Below are 24,883 nucleotides of genomic sequence, written 5' to 3'. Positions count from 1 at the left end.
ACGAGGGGATGGCACTCGACGAAGGCGAAGTCACCAGTGACAGTGAGATCAGATCAATGGAGGTTCGCGCCCGCGCGCCAGGCAAAATCATCCTCGCCGGCGAGCACGCCGTCGTCCATGGCTCCGCCGCCGTCGCCGCCGCCATCGACCTCTACACCAGCTCCTCCCTCCGCCTTCTCCCCACAGGTACCCCACCCTCCATCAAACCATCGGGTTCTTAATTCTTCCCTGCCGCTACCACCTTTCTCACCACTCGCTCCTCGCAGGAGAGGGTGGCGCCGCCGGCGCGGTGGAGTTAGACCTGCGGGACTCGGGCCTCGCCTTCTCGTGGCCGTGCTCGCGTCTACGCGAGGCGCTGGGGGAGGGCTGCAAGGCGGAGGCGCCGAGGCCGTGCTCCCCGGACGAGCTGGCCGCCATTGCCAAGCTCTTGGAGGAGCACGAGATCCCCGAGGCCAAGATCTGGCTCTCCGCTGGCCTCTCCGCCTTCCTCTTCCTGTACGCCTCCATCTTGGGGTTGGTTCTTTTGCCCAAAGCCATCTCGTAATGCCGACACTCCCCCACAGTAGAGTTAACCGATGTAATTGAGTGTGTTCATGTGTAGATGTAGGCCTGGGAGGGTGGTGGTGAGCTCGGAGCTGCCGATGGGTGCGGGGCTTGGCTCGTCGGCAGCGTTCTGCGTGTCGATGTCGGGGGCGCTGTTGACCGCTGCTGCCGCTGTCAGTGTAGGAGGCAGTGGGGGCGAGTGGGAGTTGTTTGGGAAGGATGATCTTGAGCTGGTGAACCGGTGGGCGTTCCAAGGGGAGAAGATCATTCATGGCAAGCCTTCCGGCATCGACAATGCCGTCAGCACTTTTGGTATGCTATCACATTCACCGGTTTTTAAACCTTTCGATCTGGTAGTATTGAAAGGCCTTTGCATTCAGGATTGCCTCTAGTGGAGTAATCCATATGAAGATACTGCTTGATTGCTCAATGGCACCACTATTTTAGTTGTAGTCAGGATTGCTTATAGTTTATTTATGACATGAGATATGTGCCTGAGTTCTGGATAGATGGATAGATGATGCAAGGGCAAATTCCCTCAATGCCATAAAAAAAACTAGCTTTTCCCTCCATGTCATCAAAAATTTCAAACTTCCTTATCTGCCATCGTTTTTATCTTCCTTTCCCTCTTGCCAACTTCGTCAGCCCTCCGGCACAACTCCCGCCAAAAATCATTGTTCATGGGAGTTCTGCCTGAGGACTGATGGAGTGGCAATGAGGGAAAGAAGGATAAAAACAATGGCAAGTAAGGAAGTTCGAAATTTTTGATGGCATAGAGGGAAGAGCTACTTTTTTTATGGCATAGCGGGAATTCGCCCATGATGCAATTAGTGGAATAAGTGTCTAGTCATGGGTATATCTATATTGACCTGATGCTAGAAAAGAGATTATCAGTATCTGCAATTGGTACATATAACTTAAAGGTCCTGTGAATTTTAGGTGTTGTTGTCGAAATCTCTCCATATTAATATTATGCTATTTTTTCAGTAATTTCTATGAAAGCATCGGATCATCTGAACTTGACCTGCCTGCTCATTAACTAATTCTCCTAATTTGTTTTTCTTCACTAAATCTGTTGTGTGAATGTTAGGAAGCATGATCAGATTCAAGAAGGGGGAATTGACAAACCTTAAATCTAGGAACCCAGTCAAAATGCTCATATCAGATACAAGAGTCGGTAGGAACACAAAGGCCCTGGTTGCTGGTGTGTGTGAAAGAGCATCGAGGCATCCAGATGCTATGTCTTCCGTCTTCCATGCAGTGAACTCTGTTAGTGAAGAGCTTTCAAGCATTGTTGAGTTAGCAGCCGAGGATGAAATAGCCATCACCTCGAAGGAGGAAAAGCTAGCAGAGCTTATGGAAATGAACCAAGGTTTGCTTCAGTGCATGGGAATTAGCCATGCTTCTATAGAAACTGTGTTGCGAACAACTCTGAAATATAGCTTGGTCTCGAAGCTAACTGGAGCTGGTGGTGGAGGCTGTGTTTTGACTCTGATACCGACTTGTATCCTCTTTATGCCTCCTGATTGTGTATTTATCTTCATGTCTTTTATATAACGTAAATGCCACCCATCCCATATTTGATTGCTTTTCTATTGAACATTTCAACGTAAAGCTTTCCCGAAATCGGGATTTTCTAGTCTTGATATTTGCTGATAGTGAATTTGGCAGGGAACTTCAGAACTACACTAAATGCTTATAAAAGAGGAGTGGAACTTCTGAAATCGCATTCCAAATTTGTTAGCTAAATATGTATAGGAAAGAGGAGTGGGAATTGCATCATATTTCACAAAATGCTTACTGTTTCTAAAGATCATCAAATTTATTCAGATTTGGGTCTCTCCAATTTTTAGGTACTAGTGTGGCCTTCTAGACATGCATACAAGCCATGACATTTCTTATGCTGGTTTATTTGATGTTACTTAATTCTTCTTACAGTTAGTAATGCTTGAGCTCCTTCAGGCCTTCAGTGATGTACATTGTTTCCTTGACATGAATGTCAGTATTGTCCAACCTAGTTTTGGAGAAAGTCACTACAGAGCTCGAATCACATGGTTTTCGCTGCTTTAAAGTTGAGGTAGGTGGACAAGGTCTCCAAGTTTGCCGAGGATAATGCTCCTGTTTCCAGGAGATGTCGTATCGTACTTCTAGAAAATGGCTTAACCGCAATAAAGTTCTGTAGATTAACCACTTGAATTGGTTCAGGATTAGGATATTCTTATGTTATCTTTAGCACATTCTCGTATCAAATAAGCTTTCAGTTGCATGATTGCTGGTGTGGTTGTATCAAATAGACTTATTAATTGTTGCGAATGTTGTATCAAATAAAACATCCATATTCAGATGTGGCTGGCTCCATAAGCTTCCTTCCCTCTATCAGATCACTCCATAAAGTACTTTGAATTAATGTTGCAACTTTTGCCTTGTATTTTCTGTAGTGTCATCAAAGTACAGTTATGGTTTATGAAAGCTTCATCCAATCAAGGTCCATCATCGCTCTATGTGCACAGGCTACGTGAATTGAAGGCATTTTTATTGTGCTGAATGACCCATCAATCTTGTATTGAGAGCATGAAATTGATGTACAGTGAATTTTAAAAATAATTATTAAAATTCTAAAAAAACAGTGTTCAGTCAACAAGGCGATCAGGCCTAAGGTGAGACTTGGCATCATGTTACATATGTCAAGCTCGCAAATGATGGCTTAGGCAAACTGAAAACCCAAAAAAGCTCATAATACCTTTTTTTTGCATTTTATTCGCATATCTTCGTTACAAAATAGGCCATGTTCTAGCGTGTCTTTCTGGGAGCATCGTAGCTGTGAAAGTCAGCAGCACATTTATACACTTTCCACATAAACTAGAAATAATCCGCCCAGCAGATCATTGGGAAAGTTAGGCTACGTTTGTTTTAATTCTGATTATGAATTTTAGCCTCAAAAGTAAAAATAAAAACAAACTATTCTATCTTAAAAGCTGATTCTCATAATTTATTAATCAAATTATACTACGAAATCTCACAATCCACAGTCTAGTTTGAATGAACTTCTTCACATAATCTAAATTTTAATAATCCAAAGTAAAAATAAACAGAACCTTAGCTGACAAAGTACAAAAGAACCAGGGAATGTACTAGGAAGAGTACAAAAATTCAAAAACTAAAGTGATTCAGTTTTGCAAATGCAACAACTCTGGAAGGGTAAAAGATGCACTTATCATCCATTTCCCAGGAGCAACAAGCCGTACTCTACGCATTTCCACGTTGTTGATGTTCTCGCCTAATGCTAGATTTATCCTCTGCAATTCAGGCGTAGGTGTTAGTTGATAAACGAAGGTACGAAGACAAGAATTTCAATACACAGTGCTTACCACATGGAAGTCGTAATCAGGATCCTCTGCTTTGGAAAATCCATAAACATGGCTTTTTGGCATGACATAATGCACTCCCGATTAACTGTTCCGTAAAATTCCTTTGAACACATCTGGGAAAAAAATAGATGCCTTTATATATGAGAATGAGTAATTGCAGATTTTTCAAAGCCATTTGAACCTGGAAAAATATTAAAAGTTATTGCTAATTGTTTCTTAACGAGTGAATTGCCAACATTGACACATCTTCTTTTGAGATCAAAATGGGATGCTCTAGCGCTACAAGATGTATAGACTTGTCCTCAGGAGAATTGCTTCAAGTATTGAGGTCCTCCCATAAAGCCAAACAAATACAATATCTCTAAAATCTGATAATACAGAGACTAGACAAAAACAATGTGAAGAAAAAGAAGCAAGGAGGAGACACAGGAAATCATGCATATGTTCAGTTGTACAATACTTTGCCAAATTTAACGGTTACATCAATGGAAATTTTACTCAGGAGAAACAGAAAAATATCCAGCTAAAAGTATTGCTTTCCAAGCAGCCAAACCCACAAAGGAATTGGGGAACACTCACCTAAAAATTCTGCAGCATCATTGAGCAAATTCATTACTATTTTTGTGACTGGATGCACATGCTGGCTTGAATGTATTGCGCTGATAAACCTTCTGGCATCCATGTTAAAAACCCATTCAACAAAAACAATTAGCAAAATTCACCCAAAAGTTCATGATGATGACGGGAACAAGGACAATATTTAATCATCCAATGTTAGATACTACATAGATATAACATCCATGTAATATCCCCATGTTATAAGTTCTTTATATATTGTCGCATGTACATGTATACATATTAGTACAGAGACTCTAGAGAATACTAGTTGCTATTCCTAATATGGTATCAGAGCTAAAATTAGGGTTAGGTTCTCTTCTCTGGCCACCATTCCTGCATGCTCCAACTTCCACGCCGGTTGGTCCTCTCCTGCATCCGCCCGATCAATCTTGGTCTTCCCCCGCATCCGCCCGATCGGATCGATCAAACCACCACTCGCCTAAAAGGATCGGTGACGTCCTAAGAGGAGGGTGAATTATAACATTTAAAACTAATCGGCTCCAAAAACTTCATAAAATAAGTCTTAATTTCTATTTAAATATATTTTATGTTTATCTACTATGTCTACTCTACTGTTCAAAAGAGGTTACAAACTATCTAGAAAGATAAACTGAAAGTATGTAAATGTAGAAACGTAAACAAGGTAGATACAGCAAACTCGACACAATGAATTTTTATCCCGTGTTATGGATGATATAAACTTCACTCCTAGTCCACGTTGAAGCTTCACCAAATATATACTCTCGGATGGCACTCGATGATGACCCTTGAACCACCAAGGCCTCAAGTGGGTAGAGCTACTAAGACACCGAAGCAAGATCTCACTACAAGCCTCTCTTCCAGTTACTTACCGTCGGCTTCATTTCGGAGTTAAGCTACCAAGGCAAGGGTCTTCGTGTCTCCGTATAAGAGTCTTGCCGCCGCTTCATACCAAGTCGAAGGATCAACAAGTATGAGCCACCATGGTCCAAAGTGTCGGTGAGTCACCAAGACTCTAAGGTGCCGGCATACCATTTCATACACTCTAGGATCACTTCTTGATCTACTCTTAGGAAGCAACATCTAATAATAACTCTCTCTAAGCTTATTAACACTAATCACTCTCTAATCTTATGCTTAATTGCCTTATATTATTACTTTAAAAACTTTGGTAGCTTGGATGTCTTCTCAAATATATATAAGCTTATCTGGACTGTCAAATCCTTATTTTCTCAGAGAAAGCAACCCCCTTTTTCTCTCTCTCCCTCTCTCTCTCCTCCCCCCCCACGTGACCCGCCGCCCTACCCAGCGTAGCACCGCGCCACACCGTCCCATCGCCACGCGTCGCAAGCGGTCCTCGCGCCCCACGCCACCCTCTCGCGTCCCATGCAGCCGCCTCGCACCCCGCGCCGCCTCACCCCTTGCGCACGTGCAACCGTCGTCGCCTTTATAAGTGAACAGTGTACTCGTTCTCCCCCCTATCCGCACCACACCACCCTCTTTCTCACCTCCACCGCCCCTTCCACTCCGGGCGCCACCGCCGGTGAGCCCCCCCCCCCCCCCCCCGTCGTTCTTCTCTCTCTCCCTCTCTTCTCCCCCAGTGGAGCGTACCTGGGCCCCTCCGTCGTTGCCGACCGCCACTCCTCGCCATCGGCCCCGGCCGAAGCCCCTACCCCCTCTCTCAGCCAGCAAGATCTGCCCCGTCGGTGGGATCCGGCCACGGCCGCCTTAGTCCGCCTGCCGGCGAGGTCCACCGCCGGCCTCCGCCAGCGCGCTGCCACCCTATCGCTCCCCCCACCCCCGCTCTCTCTCCCTCTCGCCCCCTCTCATTCTCCCCATCAAGCAGCTGACCAGGGGCCCCCTCTCTCTCCCTCCCTCCCTCTCTCTCTCTCTCTCTCTCTCTCTCTCTCTCTCTCTCTCTCTCTCTCTCTCGGCTGACTAATAGGCCCCGTCGAGCCGAGCTAACTCTGAAACCGAGCTGAGCCACCGATCCCTGAGCCGAGCCGATTAAAAAAGCCAGAATATTCTAGTAATATTCCCTCCTTTTCTTTTTTCTGATTTTCTCTCCCGGCAAAACTTCTGAAGCCCATTTCTCCTCCGTACTAACTCCGTTTTCAACGATTCTTCCACCGATATTCATCTAAATTCAAGATCTACCCAATCATGTCAATTTCATAACTTTTGTAATTTATTTAGTTTTTATTTTGATCATTTGATTGATTGTGTACGCTTTTGTCGTTTGTTGCGGTTGTTAGAGGAAGGCGCATTCGAGGAAGACCTCGAGGATCGAAGTTTGAAGAAGGAGCGGACGAGGACTTCAACGAAGGCAAGTTCTACACCGTTGATCATATTGATCCTATGTTTTTAAATACAACCCGTATAGCCATTGTTTCAAACAATAGGGATATGCATGATTAAGTTAATAGCTGTGATTTTAAAAAATATGTTAGAACAGTTATGACCTAACTTATTTATGCCATGCCTTGATATTGTTACCTTTATTCCGTTAAAACCCTAGAAGGTCCCCAACATCAACTATAATGATTATTTGGATGAATGCTTGTTTATTAGCATGCTTAGGATTGCTTTGCTCAAAAGGAAGAACCAGATTATTTACATATGTTAATCATGCCTTTTCGAAAATATGAAGTGTTGTGTGCTTAGCGCGTGTGCGTATAAAACTTGTGTTCCTGGGGAAAACTCTAGAGTATTGTTGATGAGGGTGAGTAAGATACCCCACAAAAGTGAAAACTACCTTAGAGCAAGGTTCGCTTTTATGGTGTTCTTGTTGGAAGACTCTTGCCTTGGTCGTATAAGGACTGGTTGGCTGTGACATCTTACCTAGTATCCATTTGTACAACCACATGGCATGAATGGGCAGGACTTGACCTAGCCCCTCTGACTTAGTTCGGTACCCACCCAGAGGTCGGTAGTGGCAATAGGGGCCAGGAAAGACTTGGGTGGTACGTAGCCCAAGGTCCGACTGGTGATATTGTTAAGGCTATGTCAGAGCCTTGGGATTGCTAAGTGGTCCTTCTTGTGGATCTTCTAAGGCTCCTGGTATCTTAATACCCCATGGGTGGATATTGTGACTACGTTGTGAGGTCGTTGCATCTCGTTATGACAGCTCTACCAGTTGCTAAGGTAGCAACCTGTGCATATCTTGTGGGTAAAATATACAACCAGTGCAGAGTGTTAAACCTATCCGGATAACCGTGTTCTCGGTCAAGGATATGCTATGGTTCGGTCACAATAATTAGCTTTTCGGCGTGAGTACCTACTTGGTGTGTGAGTGAGCAGTGTGCACATGTTTTCAAAAAGAAGGGATTGGTTATATGCCTTGAGTATCCTGGATTGCGTGTCCACCGACAGAAGATTTGTGGGAACTGGTGGGATGGAAGTATCTCCCCCAGGACCGACAACCTCATAAGCTCAACTTACGTATTACCTTCAGAAACTAGCTTTCTACAGAACCTAAAGACTCTGCAGCCTTATTCTTGATCTACATATATGCATCTAATGTCTCCCCTTGAGGTAGGATTTGCTGAGTACCTTATGTACTCATATTTGCTAACTGTGGACCCAGATGATTTAGAGGCCGAGTAAGTTGAAAGGGAAGATGAAGAATAGAGAAGATGGTTTCTTCTACACTCAAACTGCCTCTAGAGCATTTGTCGCTTTTGCGTTATTTTCGTTATGCTGTGAGGGTTTGTTTAACTATGCCTATGGGCTCTTGTTGTAATGAACTCTGTGTTATACCCTAATATCGTACTTAATCAATGTATGCCTGTGATGTCTACTTCTGTTAGAAATATGTGCGTACTAGCTACTGATCCAGGGACTGGTATGAGTTGCACAAGGTGACCCGAAGGAGGGGTCTGACATGGACTATAGCACACGCCACACCTTCAAATGACCGAGTGGATGGGTATTTATAGTCTCAAATCCGTCAACTAACTGTTGCCCCAACGATTTATAGAAACTATGAACACCGGATGTTCCGATGTTGATAGTACTACAAACACCGGAACATCCGGTATGTATACCAGCAGAAGCTAGCCGTTGGAACTCCCCTCAGAACCATTTTGGTGTGTTCTTCACTTCATCGCAGGGTCATCCAGCATGTTATCTTGAGCCTGACCGAGCCATTGAAATCTTCTATGCAAGAATGACTATGACGTATTGAACTTCTGAGCGACAGACCATCCGGTGCGTTGAACTTCAATCTTCAATACTTAGAACCTTCTCTGCAACAAATACTCTGACGCATACCATCCGGTGAGTACAACTCAGTGCGCCGAACATTTTTGAACGCCGAAACATCCAACGTGCATACGATGCCAACCGAGCCATTTTGTGAACGTCGGAACATCTGACGTGTATTAGACTTCGCTACAGACTTTTTGTGAATGTCGGAGTATTTTTCTTTGTGAACTTCGGAGTATTTTTGTGAACGCCGAAGCTTTTTCATTGTGAGCGATGGAATATCTAATATGTACAATTTTAGCAGAAACAGTAATATGTATTTTGGATATAACTTTTTGCTCTGAACTCCGATTTTGATGAACTTAGACTCTATGGAAAGTTTGTAAAGAGCTCTATAAGATTGTATAGAAATCCATATTATTTGATTACATAAAAATTCATGGGACAAGTCCAATTCATTCCTCTCATTATCCTGACTTCGGTGACTTCTCTTTTGTTGCATCATGATATCTACTAAAGCATATACTTGATAAATATGTTAGTCTCATTGACTATATTGTCATTAATCACTAAAATCACATACATACCCTAAGAAAGTCATGTTCGCTACACCACCCAATCTGGTCATCATTGTGCATGGCTTTGCCGCCCGTCGCTCCTGCATTCACCTAGCTGGATTCGCCCTGTCTTGGTGTCGGTCAGATCTGTCGAGATCCAAAATCGACCCATCAGATTCGACCACCACCGTCATCTCCAATCTCTACGTCACATGTTTCTTCGGCCAGTGGTCCACCGCTACACCTTCGCAACTTGCTCGTTGCCAGCGCTCTCTCCTGTCCCTAGCCGCTTGTAGGGCCCGCATGCCAGCGCGCTGCCCGACCTCGTCCGCCGTTGGTCCGCACTATGGCACTATCAGCCCCCACCTCACCGGCCTCTAGCTAGCGCCGCTCTCCTCCAACCCGAATGTGCACCCGCCTCTATTTGAGGGCAGCTCGACTGCATGCCCGACTAACAGAGCCTCCAAAAAAAATTTACAACAGCTCGTCGCTTCTCTTTTGCGCTCTCGCTATTGCTCGTTGCTACCTTTGTGCTCTTGCCGTCGTTTGACACTTCTTCATGATGCCGTCGGGCACCGTTTCCATACCTTGGTGCTTGGTTATCTTTGAAGGTGCCAACTACCAGGACTTGAAGTAGCATATGCGTTCAGGGAGCTTTCAAGCTGTACTGTGATCGTTGTCTGCCTATGCTTAGTGGATGGATGATGACGTTGTGCAACGTCTATTCTAATTGCTAGTGTGAAGCCTAAGTTTTCTTCTGAGATTGTTGAGTTATCTACTACCTTTCGGATGTGGACTCATCTTCGTCAGAACTATAAGCCTTGTGGAGATACTCTCTTATCTGTCCGTTGTTCACTAGGAGTAATCTCTTCAACAAGGTCGTGCCACAGTTGATGCGTTCTATGCTCATATATCTGTTGTGGTGTCAGTTGGACTCCCTTTGTGATGCTGGTTGCCGCCCCTATCAGTGTTGCTTGAATTTGCGTGTTGAACGTAATTTTCGACGCCTCTACGAGTTAGTGACTCATCTTCATCTAGAGTTTGAGCAGCGTCGTGCTCAGCTGCTTGTGCGACATCCTCATGTCACACTTGTGGAGGCCCTTACAGAGCTGCACTTGGAGGAGACTCATCTGCATGGTTCTTGATTGTTGTTGCTTCCGTCAGTGTTGGTTGCTCATTCACTTATTGCGCCTACATCTTTGTCTACACCACGGCTTGCTCCTTGTGTGACTCATTCGCCTTCTGCAGCCTCCTTAGGAGGTGGTGGTCACCCTCACTACACCTACTGCGGTAAGGAGTGTCATGTTGAGGCAAACTGCTATCGCAAGAAGAAGCATCTTCTATGATCATCTGGTTCTTCTACCTCGACTACTTTAACTACCTCTTCCACTAACACTCAGCAGGAAATTGTGACGTTTCACTGTTTGGTTGCTACCACTGGCTCTGCACTGACAGGTCTGCTACTCTCTAGTATGTCACTGAGAGACCATCTTCTACGCAATCAGGTACTTCACCTTAGATTCTTGACTCTAGAGCATCTTTTCATACGATTTCTGATTCTTTTAGTCTATCTTTGCTTTATCCTCTTGTTTCTCCTCTTCATATCGTTATCGCTAATGGTATTTCTCTTTCTATTGTTGGTTGGAGCACCCTTTGCACTTCTTCATTTAGTGTTCATTCTGTTGCTCATGTTCCCCAACTCAGTGTGATTGATCCCCCACGAGTTTAAGGGGAGTGTTTATATATATCTATATATAACCTTCATGCAATATCCCCGTGTTATAAGAGGTTCTTTGCATATTATCACGTATACATGTATATATATTGGCACATGGCCTCCAAGGAATACAAGTTGTTATTTCTAACGATTGCAATGGTATATCTCCACACATAATTGCTTTAAAAAATATCTTCACGGATAAAGTTAAGCTTTAGGAAATAGGAACACAGCACTGTAATTACAAATGCCTTGTAGAAACATAACATCTTCAACCAAAGGTTTTCTTGCCTGTAACAGCAGTAATATTGATTCTAGGCTGCTAGTGTTTTACTTATTTATTGGATTTATACTTCAGGCTAGAAGCCACAGAGATAAAAGATTAACAAATAGAAATACATGGTATTTCTTTCTTGCATATATTAACGCCATTACCTCAATTTTCCTTTCGAGTTTGTTGAGAACAATGTTTCTCTCAAGGTAGTCCACTGCTGTAGGGTTTATGTCATTTGCATAGACATTTTGACCTTTTTTGCATAGACATAGACATATCACCTGCAAATCTCAATTGGGTGTGATTAACTACGCATCTATTTTGGACCATCCCAGGACCTCGAATCCCCATCATGTTACATTACAAGAATTATGAAATTCAATGTTCAGTAAAGAAACACCAATATTGATCTAAATGATTATCAGAGCACATCTTACAATTAGTTAGTATACTAGTTCCTCTTGGCACATTGGGTTGTTTGCTAAGCTGATCATGATGAATAATATGAATGTAGACAGACAGTTAAGGAACTTAAGATTTGTTAACAACGATGGCAGAGAAGGCATTTCATATGCATGGGCAGAGAAGAACTACAGGAAGCAATGGCATGTCAACCTCTTGTAGTGAGTAGATGAGTTCTCAGACCGAGTAGAGTAAATAGTAATTATGGAAAAGCACTGCAAGACACAATATTTCAACTTCAAGAAGTAAAGCAATGTTCTGTGCAACTATTCAAAAAAGATGTTGCGTAGTCGTACTGTTTTAATTGAATGGACCAATAGTTGCCAAAAGGAAAAGAGCTTTAAGGCATAGTAGATGTTTGGCCCTGATTCTACATGCAACAGAATCTTCTAGTACTAAACCAAGTGCAAGGCTGTAACTTACAAACAACATCAGAGTTTCTAAAGATATTGTCCACGAGCCTCTGCCTCTCTGTGGCTAACCTAGAATTCCAATAGCTGCACCAGATCATCACTGAATATTACTGTATTAGGACAGGAAAGCATAAGTTGAGCAGATACATAAAGCGTGCTTCAGAAACAGTGAATAAATCAATTTCATACCTGAAACTAGGCATAACGTACCAAAAAAAAAAGTAATGATTCGAGCAGCATGTAATCAGATATAAAAATTATGTTCTGCAGCGTAGAGCATCAAATTTTCAGCTTTGGTCTTCACCCTTCAAGCAAAGTGGAATTTATACTTCATAGTTCATAAGCATGAGGGTAGTTGACACTTCATTTCCTTCCTAAAAACCACACCCCCTTCATACAATAAATACAAATTCCATCCCAGTGTAATCTAAAAAGGTAGCTAGCTTCATCTCCAAACGCTATAATAATGCATTCCTTTTATTCAATTTATCATTATGTGTTTGATGGCACATCCTGAACTAGGCAAAATTTGAATGGAGTCGATGGACATTGGCAACCTTGTGAATTGAGTCATCCGTTATCTTATCTTATCTTACATATCTAAAGCTCGGTATGGAAGGAATGCTGTCATTGGCTGATTCTCTCCTATCGTCCGATTGCGAACGAGCGGTCAGATGAGCTAGGCCGGATCTATGGAAACAAGAAGCTTCCCGATCAACCTCTTCCAAATCGTCCCCCTCCCTCGCCCCATGGCCACTAGCTCTGCCTCCTCCCCGCGGGCCCCACTCCCCGCCTCCCGCCCAGCGCAAGCGGCCAATCCTCCTCATCGACCAGCGTGTTGCACCCCGCCTCCCCAGCATCCCCACCCCTCCTCCTCCGCCGCCACCGTGGCAGCCGAGGCTCCCCAGGCGCCGATGAAGAAGCCACACTCGTCGTCGTCCCGGCAGAGGTGGCAGGCCGCGCTCCTTGTTCTCACTGTGGTCTACCTGTAATCCAGTCGCCTGCCTCCTTGTTCGCTGCCTTCTTCCCCTCAGGCCACCTGACGTGGCCATTGCAATTGCCGGCAGGAGCACCTTCGCTGCCTCGAGCCCTTCCAACATCTCCATCCCAATCCCCTCCTGTCTTCTCCATCACCTCCACCACTCCCAATCCCCTCCTCCACCTCCCTCCTGTGCCGCGCGGCCCTAAGCCAGATATGAGGCGGCAGTCGATGCCAGCCAGCGCGCAGCCGGGACCCTCCCGAGAAGGGCCCCATGGCCGTCCAATCTCCCGATGCCGCTTCAACGATTCGCGCCTTGGCACCGAATGCATCTACCTCCGCACCAAATCCTTCTTCCCCAACGCCGCCTCAACGGTCCATGTCCTCGTGATGCCGGATCCACGCCGACGCTGAGGTCGATGGTGGAGGGAGATAGAGGGACACAAAGGGAAGCAGCACGGAGAGCAGCCAGCAAGCCCGGGAAGGGCGGCGGTGGGTTTGGGGTGAAGCGGGAGGAGGAGGCGGCAAGAAATGGTTGGCCGGCGAGGAGGGGGCAGGGCATGGCTGGCCGGTGAGTACAGAAGCGAAGGGAGCGAGAAGAGGAAGATAACCGTAAGAAACGGTGAGACAGAACCTGATCCCTGATCTGATCTTAGCCATCGATTTTCAATTGTGCGGCATAGTGGTAGAAGGAGTAAACTGGAAACTAGCTAGTGCTAAAATAGTAATCCATAAGAAATAAATGGTATGTTTGCAAAGTGGCTTCAAAATAGTGGCATACAGGCATTTTTTTTCCTAAATGAAAATGTATCTTCCAATATTTTTGTGATATAAAAGCAGCGAATAATATGAAATGGTGTCAGACGACCTTGCGTTATACCAGTAGGTCTGGATTTTACAAATATAAACATAAATATCTCCTTTCCATAAACATAAGGTCCATGAACAGTAGCTCCTATGGTAGCCAAATATAAGCTCTTATAAAACAGGTGACCATATTAAAAAAAATCTAACAAATCTTTTTATGGGTGATTCAAATAGACCTATTTGGGAATCTTCAGGTCCATGCTTATTTTTAACAATTCCAAATCATCGTCACTTGCTAAGCCCTTATCTTTGTCTCTAGGTGCCTAAGTATCCATCAAGCCTTCCCTCTTTTGAACACTGTCATTAGTGTTAAGCCTATGCTACTAAATGGAGGTCTTATCAACATCCATGAATGCAAAATATGAGCTAGGTGAGAATAAGAACATACACTGTCCCAATATGAACTTGTAAGCGAAAGCTGCTCTCATCGACCATCGTACAAATGGAATCATTGTCAGCTAAGACTTCAAGTTGTGTAGTTCTATAGTCATTTTGAATAGCATCAATTTTATTGACAACAGTTTGGATTTTTGGCTTATTTTTATCCAGTACCACCTGCATATCAAATCAAGGTATCAGATGCGAGAAAAAAAGGCTCAAAGTAAGGCTAGAAACCGACATAGATTATGTAATAAGAGGTTACCTGTGCAATAAGTTTCTTGTATGGTAAATGTTCATCCCGCAAGTTCAAGTGTGCAATATGCCCTACTGTTTTGAAGCCGATAGAAATGATTATACCTTCAGGGAGTAATGCCTCTAAAACCTACACAATATAAGCCAAGGATCAAAATAGTTAAACAACATAAAATGTGCACAAAAATAGATCCCAGTGCTCCCAGAAATGCTGCTCATAAGTTTTTCTCACTTAATAAGTCGACATATGAATCAAATGGACTGCACAACTAATGGTGTGCCAACACGTTAATGTAGCCCTTGTGCTCCGAGAAAAATCCAATTGCAGCACTGAAGTGGAGTTTCTAATTCAATCCATCACAATGCATTTGGAAAGAAAACTTGCAACAAGTGTGCAATTGTATGTTAGAAAATCAACTCTTTATAGGTGTGTCTTGTCAGTGCATAACTAAAAAGGAGATATCAAACACATTTTCTCTCGACAACATCTTTGAAGCGAGAATTGACCAAAAGTTTACAAGAAAACTAGGATAGACCCAGATGTTCAGACAATTAAATCTAACCTGGACAGACTGAAAATTTTGTGTGAATCCGAATTTGCAAAGGCAGTGTTACCTGGACATTGGACAATACGCGAGTTAGACACTGACACAAATTAGATGGCCCACAATGCAGGCACAAAAAGTTATTTTTCTAGAATACTTCTTAGGTTTCAAGAATTTAAAACCAATGGAGTTGTTAAGTTTGTATAGATTGATAAATGAAGAATAATTACAGACCCAATGGGCACTATATATAAAGGTGAATAGAGGAAAACCTTAGGCTAGGAGATGACTCTTATACCCTTAGGCATTTGAAGAGTTCACACTAAACACCGGACTTTAAAAAAATGATATATTTATCTGATATCGAAGATGTTGTTGAAGTGTGCAACTCTTGAACAATGTCGATGTGAAAACAAACTCCTCCACAAGGGATATTGCCTTCACGACCCGTACCTCAACAAATACCTCAAATATGAATCTTGCTTTGAAGACTTTGAACACAGCGAGAATAGTGAGATGTGCCAAATCAAGCTGAAGGAAGAATAGAGATGTCACTGCTGCAAGACGAGACAATATCGTGATGACGACGAAGGGGGCCATTTGTCATGATATGTGGCAAGACAGATACGAAAGTACCAAGAAGTCAAGGTCGCATCACCGATGATAATGATGAGATTAGCCAAATCGACAGGACTTAGCTAACCACAAAACAAAAGAAGCGATTGGCTAACTAACATAATTTGTGGATACATGCGGCTAAGACGAACTAAATGAGTATATGTGTAGACTAGGATGGAGACTTGAATGGACGCAATGAAAATAAAGACCGACTAAGATGCTAGCATCAGATTTGGATGGAGCAACGGACACAATAGATGTTGGAATTTGAAGGGGTTTTTCCTTTAAAATTCGAATTTGAGTTGGAGTCAAATTTGAATTGAGCAAATTCCTTAAAGAAAAAAAAGGATAAGGCCAAACCGAGTGGGCCGCTTCTAGGCCCAAAGGCCGAGCAGCCCACCCGACCGGCTGCCTAACCTAAAAGGGTGCCCATGCCCTGGGGTCTGGCGGCGGCCGCCACAGTGGCGTGTGGGGGGGGGGGGGGGCTCCGCCCTTCTCGGTCGCCCGTTCACCGCCAGGTGGATTCGGTGCGCCGTTGAGGCGTCGTGGGGTGGATGCTGGGCCTCTTCCTCTCCCTTCAAATGCAGGTGAACTCACCTGATCTTCTCCCCGGTCTATTCGGCTAGCTGCTCTCCACTTGCTCTCACGGCCACGGTTCTCTCTCTATCTCTCTCTCACACGAGGCTGTGCTGGCTTCTTCCGGTGGGGCGTCGACCGACGCGGTTGAGCTCGCCTTTGGTCGAGTTCCCGTCGGCTCTCTCTTGCCGGTCTCGTGCGGGATTTGGCGCTGCGCCTTCCACCTGTTTGGTGCTAGGCGGTTCGGTTGCCGGCTGCGCGTGTGCGTGAGGAGATCCGTGGTGTTGTCGGCTTGGTGGTTTCTGGGCTGTGCCTTCGTGCACGCCATAGCTTGCAGTGTTCGGCTTCTTCACTTTGGCCCGATGTTGGACTCTTGCTGTTGTGGTTTTCTCTGCTTCTTGGGTGTCGGCTGTAGTGTGCCTCGCAGCCGGCTCTGTGGCATTGTATCTCCGAAAGCTATTCCCAGTTGTCCTCAGCATAGAGGGGGAATCTCAGTTTTCTGGGACAGCGCATTCGCGTGCCTTGCCATCTTCATCCTGCTGGACAGTAAACTCGTTCCAATCCCTCCTTTATATTCTAGCGTGCAATTTTGATTCTCATTTAAGTTCATTGTATATGCATGCTAGAATTGGCAATACTCTGCTCTGTGATGAATGCGAGCTAAGTACGTTTAGTGTATCAATTGTGCTCTTAAGCTGGGCCATAGTAGCCGGTTATTGATCTAGTGGAATCTCTGTTGATCAGCTGTGTGTCCACTGTGGTGTGTCTTTTGACGCCCTCTGTTCAGTGGCTCTATGTTAGCTCAGTGACTCTGGAGAGCACTTGAAGTTCTCTGATCCTGTTGGCAAGGGCGCCCTTGAATATTTCTCTTGATCTGGTGCCACCTTGTGGCACCTTGTACTGATCTGTTGCATTCGACTGTTTTTGTTGCTGCCTGATCCTGGTGGGCTTGGGCGCCCTGCTGTCCTCTGTTTTCGGCTCTCTTTCTCTGTATTTTTTAGAGGCCGACTAGTACTCTGCTTTATATTTTCAGAGTTGTTCACTTGATCATAAACTAGGGTAGCTCGGCCTAGCTCTAGAGGTGACTTGATACACTGATCGGTAACATCTTAGTATGTGTTGGATGACCGTTAATTTGGCAACTCGCTCTGAGAGCCATAACTTTGTTTTAACAATTGTTCATATGTTATATTGCCTCTCTTTGTCAACTGTCAATCTTGATTCATTTGTATTCATGAGTAGCTTATGTGCTTTCATATATGCTTTTGAAATGCTCATGCTTACCTATATGATATATGTTGGCAGTTATGCTTTTATATATTCTTGTATATTCGGAATCAATTTAATTGGAAAGTTGCTAAAATGTACTTTAACACAACAATCCAGAAAACTGAGAGTAATGGCCGCTCACTCAGACGTCATTAAACTTGACGCGTTCGACGGCACATGTTTCAAACGTTGGCAGATTAAGACTAAGATGTGGCTGACTGACCTAAAGTTGTTTTGGGTCGTGACGAGTGTTCTCCCTGAGACTGCGCCAGCAGATGCTGATGCGACAATGAAGGCCATCGCTGATGCAGAAAAGGCTAAATGGGAAGACGCAAATCAAGCCTGCCTGTCTCGTCTGCTGAACATTCTGTCGAACCGTCTGTTTGATGTGTATTCGGGATTCACTTCGGCCAAGGATCTCTGGGAAGAGCTAGAGAACAAGTTTTCAGAGGTGGATAATGGCAATGAGTCATTCACGACAGAAAATTTCCTCAACTATAAAATGTCTGAGGGAAGGTCTGTGATGGAGCAGCTCCTGAGCTCATAGTCAGGGTCTTAGTCCAGTACAACTGCATCCCTCCAGATAATTTTTAGTGGATGCCATTTCGGCAAAGCTGTCGTCCTCATGGCGTGACTTCGTGACCGCTCGCCGAGGAACGTGCAAGGGCCAGCAACAAGCCATCACCACAGGTCCAGGCTCACCAAGTGGAGAAGGGGTCGTCGTCGAGATTCCAGAACCAGAAGCAGAAGAAGTACAATGCTCAGCCTCCACAAAATCAGAATCAGAACAAGCCCAAAGGCAAGAAGATGAAAAAGAAGAGAGAGGACTTCATTTGCTATGTTTGCGGCACGGCCGGGCATACTGCTCGCAGGTGTCGGGATAGGAAGGGCAAAGGTCTGGCTCCTAAGCAGCGCAAGGAAGCACATGTGGTGCTGGGTCCATCCAGCTCCGAGGGGTATGTACCACAGGCCTTTATGGCAAGTCCATCTGATGATTGGTGGATTGATTCTGGTGCTACTGTACACATATGTGCTGATCGCTCTGCATTCTCTTCTTTTTAGGGTACAACCTATGGCCCCGTCTTGATGGGTAACGGTGTACCGGCAGCAGTACGTGGGATTGGACAGGTCTATCTGAAGATGACTTCAGGCAAGACGATCATCTTGAAGGACGTACTGTTCATGCCGACCATGAATCGGAACCTTATCTCAGTGTCACAGCTGCTTCACCAAGGTCTTAAGTTAGTGTTCGAGTCCAATAAAGTCATTTTGACTAAGTTTGGAAATTTCATAGGGAAGGCATATGAGTCTGGCGGTCTATTCCGCATGTCTGTAATGAATAATTATTCATTTTCTGCTATTCATCAGTCTTGTAATAAGAACCATGATGTGTGGCATTCCCGATTGTGTCACATTAATTCAAGGGCCATCAAGCATTTGAGCAACATGAATTTGATTCCTGAATATAAACTTGATATTTCTAGATGTGAGATTTGCGTGCAAGCAAAGCAACCTCGTCTACCTTTCAAGTTCGTAGAAGAGAAAGGCAATTCTCCTCTAGACCTTGTCCACTCTGATGTATGTGAAATGAATGGTATAATTTCTAAAGGCGGTAAACGCTATTTCCTCACCTTAATAGATGACGCAACTAGATATAATGTAGAATATGCGCAGCAGATTAAGTGATTTATTATAAGCACCTCTCTATTCAAGATGCATTCAACAGGGGCAGCAGATTAAGTGATTTATTATTGTCCCTTCTTCTAGAGGAGGTGATACACCATATTGTGACAGTCCATATTCCATGCTTTGCTGGTGAGAAAGATAAACTACTTAGGATCCCCGACAACCATGACATCTTCTCAACGAAATCCGCTTTTGATGTTATCAGAAGGCCAACGGGTGATTCCACTCTCCTCGCTAGCGTCGATCGGTATTCTATTACGAAAGAGCTTCTTCTCCCCACCCCCCCCCCCCAGGAAGATGGACATAATCATATTCATTTCATTTTCAGGTGAGCTCTTGCCTATCGACTACGCTTGCCGGGTGTTCACCCCTACCTTCTATTCTAGTTGCCCCTCCTCTAGTTAGTGACTTCGCCCCCTTTCCAGAAGACCGAGAATCTGGAGCTACTTTAGACCAAGCCAATGCCAATCTCACTGAAACTACAAGCCAAGGAAAGACTACCAGCTGATTCAGCTTGAGCAATTAATTATTGGCTAAACAAGAGAAATGGCATCTTTCCTAAGCTAAGTAAGACCGCTAGCGCTTTCTAACCGAACGACTTGTTGGCTCGGGTTCCTTCTCTCCCTTTAAAGTGAAGACATTAGCAAGAACAGCGGATGAAAGAAGATCGGAGTCGTGAACAGGAAAAGCTAAGACCGGTTATGCCGAGAGGAAAGGTAGCTTGTCAAGCAGGTCTCCTATAGGTAGAAAGTAGGTCTCCTCAATTCAAGAAATCAATCCAGCCCCAAGCCTAGTCCTACTAGTAGGAAAAATAGTCAACTAGACTGATAAATCACTTAATCTCGACTGTTTTTGTTGCTGCCTGATCCTGGTGGGCTTGGGCGCCCTGCTGTCCTCTGTGTTCGGCTCTCTTTCTCTGTATTCTTTAGAGGCTGACTGGTACTGTGCTTTATATTTTTAGAGTTGTTCACTTGATCATAAACTAGGGTAGCTTGGTCTAGCTCTAGAGGTGACTTGATACACTGATCGGTAACATCTTAGTATGTGTTGGAAGGCCGTTAATTTGGCAACTCTCTTTGAGAGCTATAACTTTGTTTTAACAATTGTTCATGTGCTATATTGCCTCTCTTTGGCAACTGTCAATCTTGATTCATTTGTATTCATGAGTAGCTTATGTGCTTTCATATATGCTTTTGAAATGCTCATGCTTACCTATATGATATATGTTGGCAGTTATGCTTTTATATATTTTTGTATATTCAGAATCAATTTAATCGGAAAGTTGCTAAAATGTACTTTAACACAACAATAGAAACATGACTCAACATACCAGAGATACTAGCAGCGGAGAGATAACCACTGACAATAGATTTCAACAAAGAATGGCTTGACGAATGGAGAGGATAGGCGGAAAGGACGGGTTGCTCCTGATGGGCCATAGAAACTTGATGGTGGCGGTGGCAAGCGGATCTCGGCACCTCCGCGATGGGAAACGTGACGATAGCAACGGCGGAAGGCAGATCCAATGCCTTCGCGATGGACGACGTGATAGCGGTAGCGACGAGCGGATCCTGGCACCTCCACGACTGTTGACAAGCGACGGACGGCGCGATGGCGCTGACTGATGACGGATTCGAAGCCTCCGCGATGGGCATCGAAGGGGCTGGACAGATCCAACGCGACGTCGAGGGGAGGCGCAATGTCGGGCGAATGTGCGATGGACTACAACAAGGGCGATTGGCGATCGAAGATGCGACTGGCTGTGGTGGGGGCCTGATGGCTGCAGACAAGAGATGGTGGGCGGACGACGACCAACGCGGGGGGATCTGGGAGGGCCGGAGGCATGACGGGCTGGGGCAGATGACATGTTGACGCGAGACACCTCTACGACGACGAGTTTCTATAGATTGATAAATGATGGATGTGGATCATGGGTTGAATTAGATTAGTCTAACACTAACCCTAATCAGGCTCTAATACCATGTTAAGTTTGTATAGATTGATAAATGAAGAATAATTACATTGAGACCCAATAAGCATTATATATAAAGGTGGATGGGGGAACCCTACACTAGGAGATGACTCTTGTACCCTTAACAAGAGTAAATTAAAAAAAGGCACTAATCTCCAGCAATATCTAACCGAACATTTTATTTTCGATGACACATGGGTCTCTAGACTAGTAGATGACTCTTATACCCTTAACAGGAGTAAATTAAAAAAAAATGCATTAATCTCCAGCAATATCTGACCAAACATTTTATTTTCGAGGACATGTGGGCAATATTTAACCAAACATTTTATTTTTAGGACACGTGGACCCACGTGTCCTAAGTAGAAGAACATGAGATGGTGGTCCCACTAGCCATAAAAATTAAAGACATAGGGTCCTTTTGCATAATTTTATTTTTTAATTGAAAATATTTCATTCTAGAACAGAAAGTTGTTTATGAGGACAATTTCGTTACCGTCTTCATAGGAATCGTATCCTCAGTAAAGTCAGAGGATGAACAGTACCATAACATTAGCTCTCTTGAACCGTTAGATCCGGAACAGACATACCAGATTACTTGCTACTGTTTACCCAGACTCGTATTACTGTATATTTCGGTGACTTTGCTTCACAAAATCAGAGGATACGCATCCGTCTTCATAACTAAAATAGTTGTCCTAACAAATGTCAAACACCTGCGACGCATGTCAAACAAAACAAGTAGGATTGCCAAGTCTAGGTGACACTGCATGCTATCGGTACATCTGTTTACTTCTGAAGCAAGCTTGTCGGTTTTAACTTCCATGACTTGAGAATCTTCTAATTTTGTTGACAAGTGGGGTGTGACATTTTTCTTAAGCTGGTTTTGTAAGTGTACCAACAAAATATCCCATCCCAGAAAAGTTCAACAAATCAGACCGTCATTAGTAGTCCCAATGTTGTAAGTAGAATATAATAGCATTTTAAGTTTTCAAAAATGAAAAGTAGAAATTAGAAAAGACGAAAGAATGACCACTTGCTGCTTATAATTGAACTAGCACAACATATGCAGTCAAAGGCGCAAAAGGCACTCGCCTAGGCGCTCAGGTGAGGTGCAATGCAGCAATAGCGCCTCGAGGCATGTAAGGCGCACGCTCTTTGAGCTCAAGCGCACAGGCGCTCGCTTTTGCTCTGCACTGCTGCTGCTAGTGGTTACTGGCTAGTGCCATGTAGACATGTGATGCTCGGGAGGAAGAAAGGGGTAAAGGGAGTTAGGAGCTGTGCCGGCTATGAAAACTGTGGTTCAGCTGAGTGATTCTACTGCTGTGCAGCTTTCTTTCCTTTGCTTTCTCTTTTTTTTGGCTTTAGGGAGTAGGTGTGGACTGATGCATACAATGGCAGGTGTACATTGATGGTTTGACTCCCTTTATCACCTCTAAGGCTCTAACCTCTGTGTGTTTCCTTTCGTTATCTTTTTTTATACCTTAGGCTAATACATGTGATGTTTAGCTCAGACAATGTAACTATAGAAGTGTCATAGGATAATACATGCATTTTCCTGCTATTATGTTACTACAATAAGATGAACTCAAGAATTGGCAGCAACAATATTAATAACTATGGTTATATCTTATATGTATGCTACATACTAGGGGTAAAATGAGTGTTATTATACTTGCGCCTGGTGTTTCTCAGGCGCACGACTTTTTTGCACCTTGCGCCTAAGGCGATTTAGGGACCTTGTGTCTTAAGTGCACCTTGCGCTTTCGACTGCATTGAGCACAACTTCAGTTGACATCGCAGAGCTCACTTGGCGCCTCCGGTGTAAGTTAGATGGCAATGATGCCAAATGAACACTCTAGTATAGTATATTATTCAAAAAACCATGTGCATTGCTAATACAAGCTGAGGCATTTCACCCAGCAATGGTTTAGTGCAGCAATTGGAGATATGATGATCATGAGGTCTATGCAGAAAATACATTAGAGAAAAAGGAAGTGATTTGTGTAACATTCTCAACAGAAAACGTATTAGCAAAACAACGAAAAATGTACCAGCAAAACCAGAATAAGATATTTGGAAGCAGATGACACTTAGGACTTTAAGCGCAAACAAGTCATAACAAACCTCATTCATTGGCCAATAATTATAGAACAAGGTTAGCTCGCAATGTACAAGCTCATAAGTAGAAGATCCATCCTGGTCAGTTTCATGGTCTAACACGACTTGGAAAAATTAAGTAACTAAAATCAGTGCAGAAATAGAGGAACCTTGGATGTTTCATTGGCCTTGAAGTTATTTTTGCAAATAAAAGGGGCCTTCTTAGGTTTGAAACAAGTATAATAATTACCACTAGGAATCGAGGGTTGAACCACAGTTTGAAACATGCTAGAAGTGTGATTTTCCATAATTGGTCTTGAAAAGATGGCAACAGTATCTCATCTTGATGATAGCTATGAATATCAGATGGCAATGCCATGCCGACAAAGTACTACTTATACATGGTTCATAGAAGGTGTGCTTTTTCAGAATATCAAATCTGGAAGCAATGACAGCATTTTTGCACAATGTACCCCACTCAAGAAAAAAAAAAAGGAAAATCAGTGCAGCCTTGCACATCAATACATCATGTTACCACCACCACACTCTCCCCCAAAATTTATCAAACCAAAATTCAACACGAAATGTTATCAAAATTTTATCAAATTAATCTAAATTCAAAAACTGCTATGTCGAAATGCACCAGAAATAATCACCACCTTCACAGCCTCTGGGAGCTCATCAGTCCTCCTCTCAGCGTAGCTCTTGTCCAGCAGCAGCAGCCTGGTGGGGCCCATGCTGGAGAGCTTGGCAGCAAGTCGGAATGCAGCTGAATATCTCAACGGGCTGATGAAGCCAGAAGAACTCTAGAGCAAATGCAAGAACAAATTAACATGCTGCAACGGGAGAGTGGGGAGACACGGAACATTGTCACCTCTTCGTCAGCATTTACAAAGCGGCCTGTGCAAGATCTTTGGCATAGGTTGCGCGCAGGCGATCCAGAATCACCGCTCTTCATAGGTTTGCAAAACCAGCCCTGGCCTCTGGGCTTCAAGATGCCGAGGGTAGTAATGTTTGATGGGGAATCAGACCTAAGGGAGTTCGTTATGAGCTTGGAGGTAGCAGTCGAGTCTGCTGGTGGAGATGACGCAATACTGGCGAAGGCCTTCATATTGGTGGTAAAAGGAATAGCGATGCCATGGTACTTCGCCTTGCCTCTGGGGTCCATTTACTCATGGGAGCAGCTGTGTGATACCCTATTATGTAATTTCCAAGGAAATTAGACCGAAAAGGTCACAGCCGGTGACCTCTTCGCAATCAAGCAGCAGCCGGCGGAGCCACTAAAAGACTACATGTGTCGCTTTGTACATGTGCGCTGTTAGGCGAAGGTCTTGAACGAGGACATGTCATCGATGTCGTGATCTAGGGCATCAGAGGAGGGATGCCAGTAAGAAAACTAACACGCAAGAGGCAGAAGAGTATCCAGAAACTAGTCAACCGGATCAAACCCCGGCCCGAGGACGTCTTGCAAGAGGGTGGTGGAGTACATGGTGGCCGCAGA

General features: G+C 44.2%; 1 protein-coding gene and 1 pseudogene across 2 annotated transcripts; one reads left to right on the top strand and one right to left on the bottom strand.

Annotated features, from left to right (window-relative positions):
- On the top strand, positions 1–2,890 carry LOC133901791 (mevalonate kinase-like). 2 transcript variants are annotated; one of them, XM_062343303.1, is made up of 5 exons: positions 1–186; positions 267–495; positions 602–855; positions 1,634–2,047; positions 2,547–2,890. In XM_062343303.1, the coding sequence occupies exons 1-5, from the start codon at positions 9–11 to the stop codon at positions 2,654–2,656; spliced, it is 1,185 nt and encodes a 394-aa protein (XP_062199287.1). In that variant the 5' UTR covers positions 1–8; the 3' UTR covers positions 2,657–2,890. The 2 variants fall into 2 exon arrangements, with proteins under 2 accessions (XP_062199287.1, XP_062199277.1); XM_062343293.1 differs by having other exon boundaries at positions 267–513.
- Positions 2,891–3,693: 803 nt separating this feature from the next.
- LOC133903419 (tRNA (guanine(37)-N1)-methyltransferase 1-like) lies at positions 3,694–24,550 on the bottom strand (annotated as a pseudogene).
- Between the last annotated feature and the right edge of the window lie 333 nt (positions 24,551–24,883).

This window comes from Phragmites australis, chromosome 2, assembly GCF_958298935.1.
Source record: "Phragmites australis chromosome 2, lpPhrAust1.1, whole genome shotgun sequence".
Taxonomy (NCBI): Eukaryota; Viridiplantae; Streptophyta; class Magnoliopsida; order Poales; family Poaceae; genus Phragmites; species Phragmites australis.
Note: the sequence above shows the minus strand (reverse complement) of the source record. Positions and strands in the feature narration are given on the sequence as shown.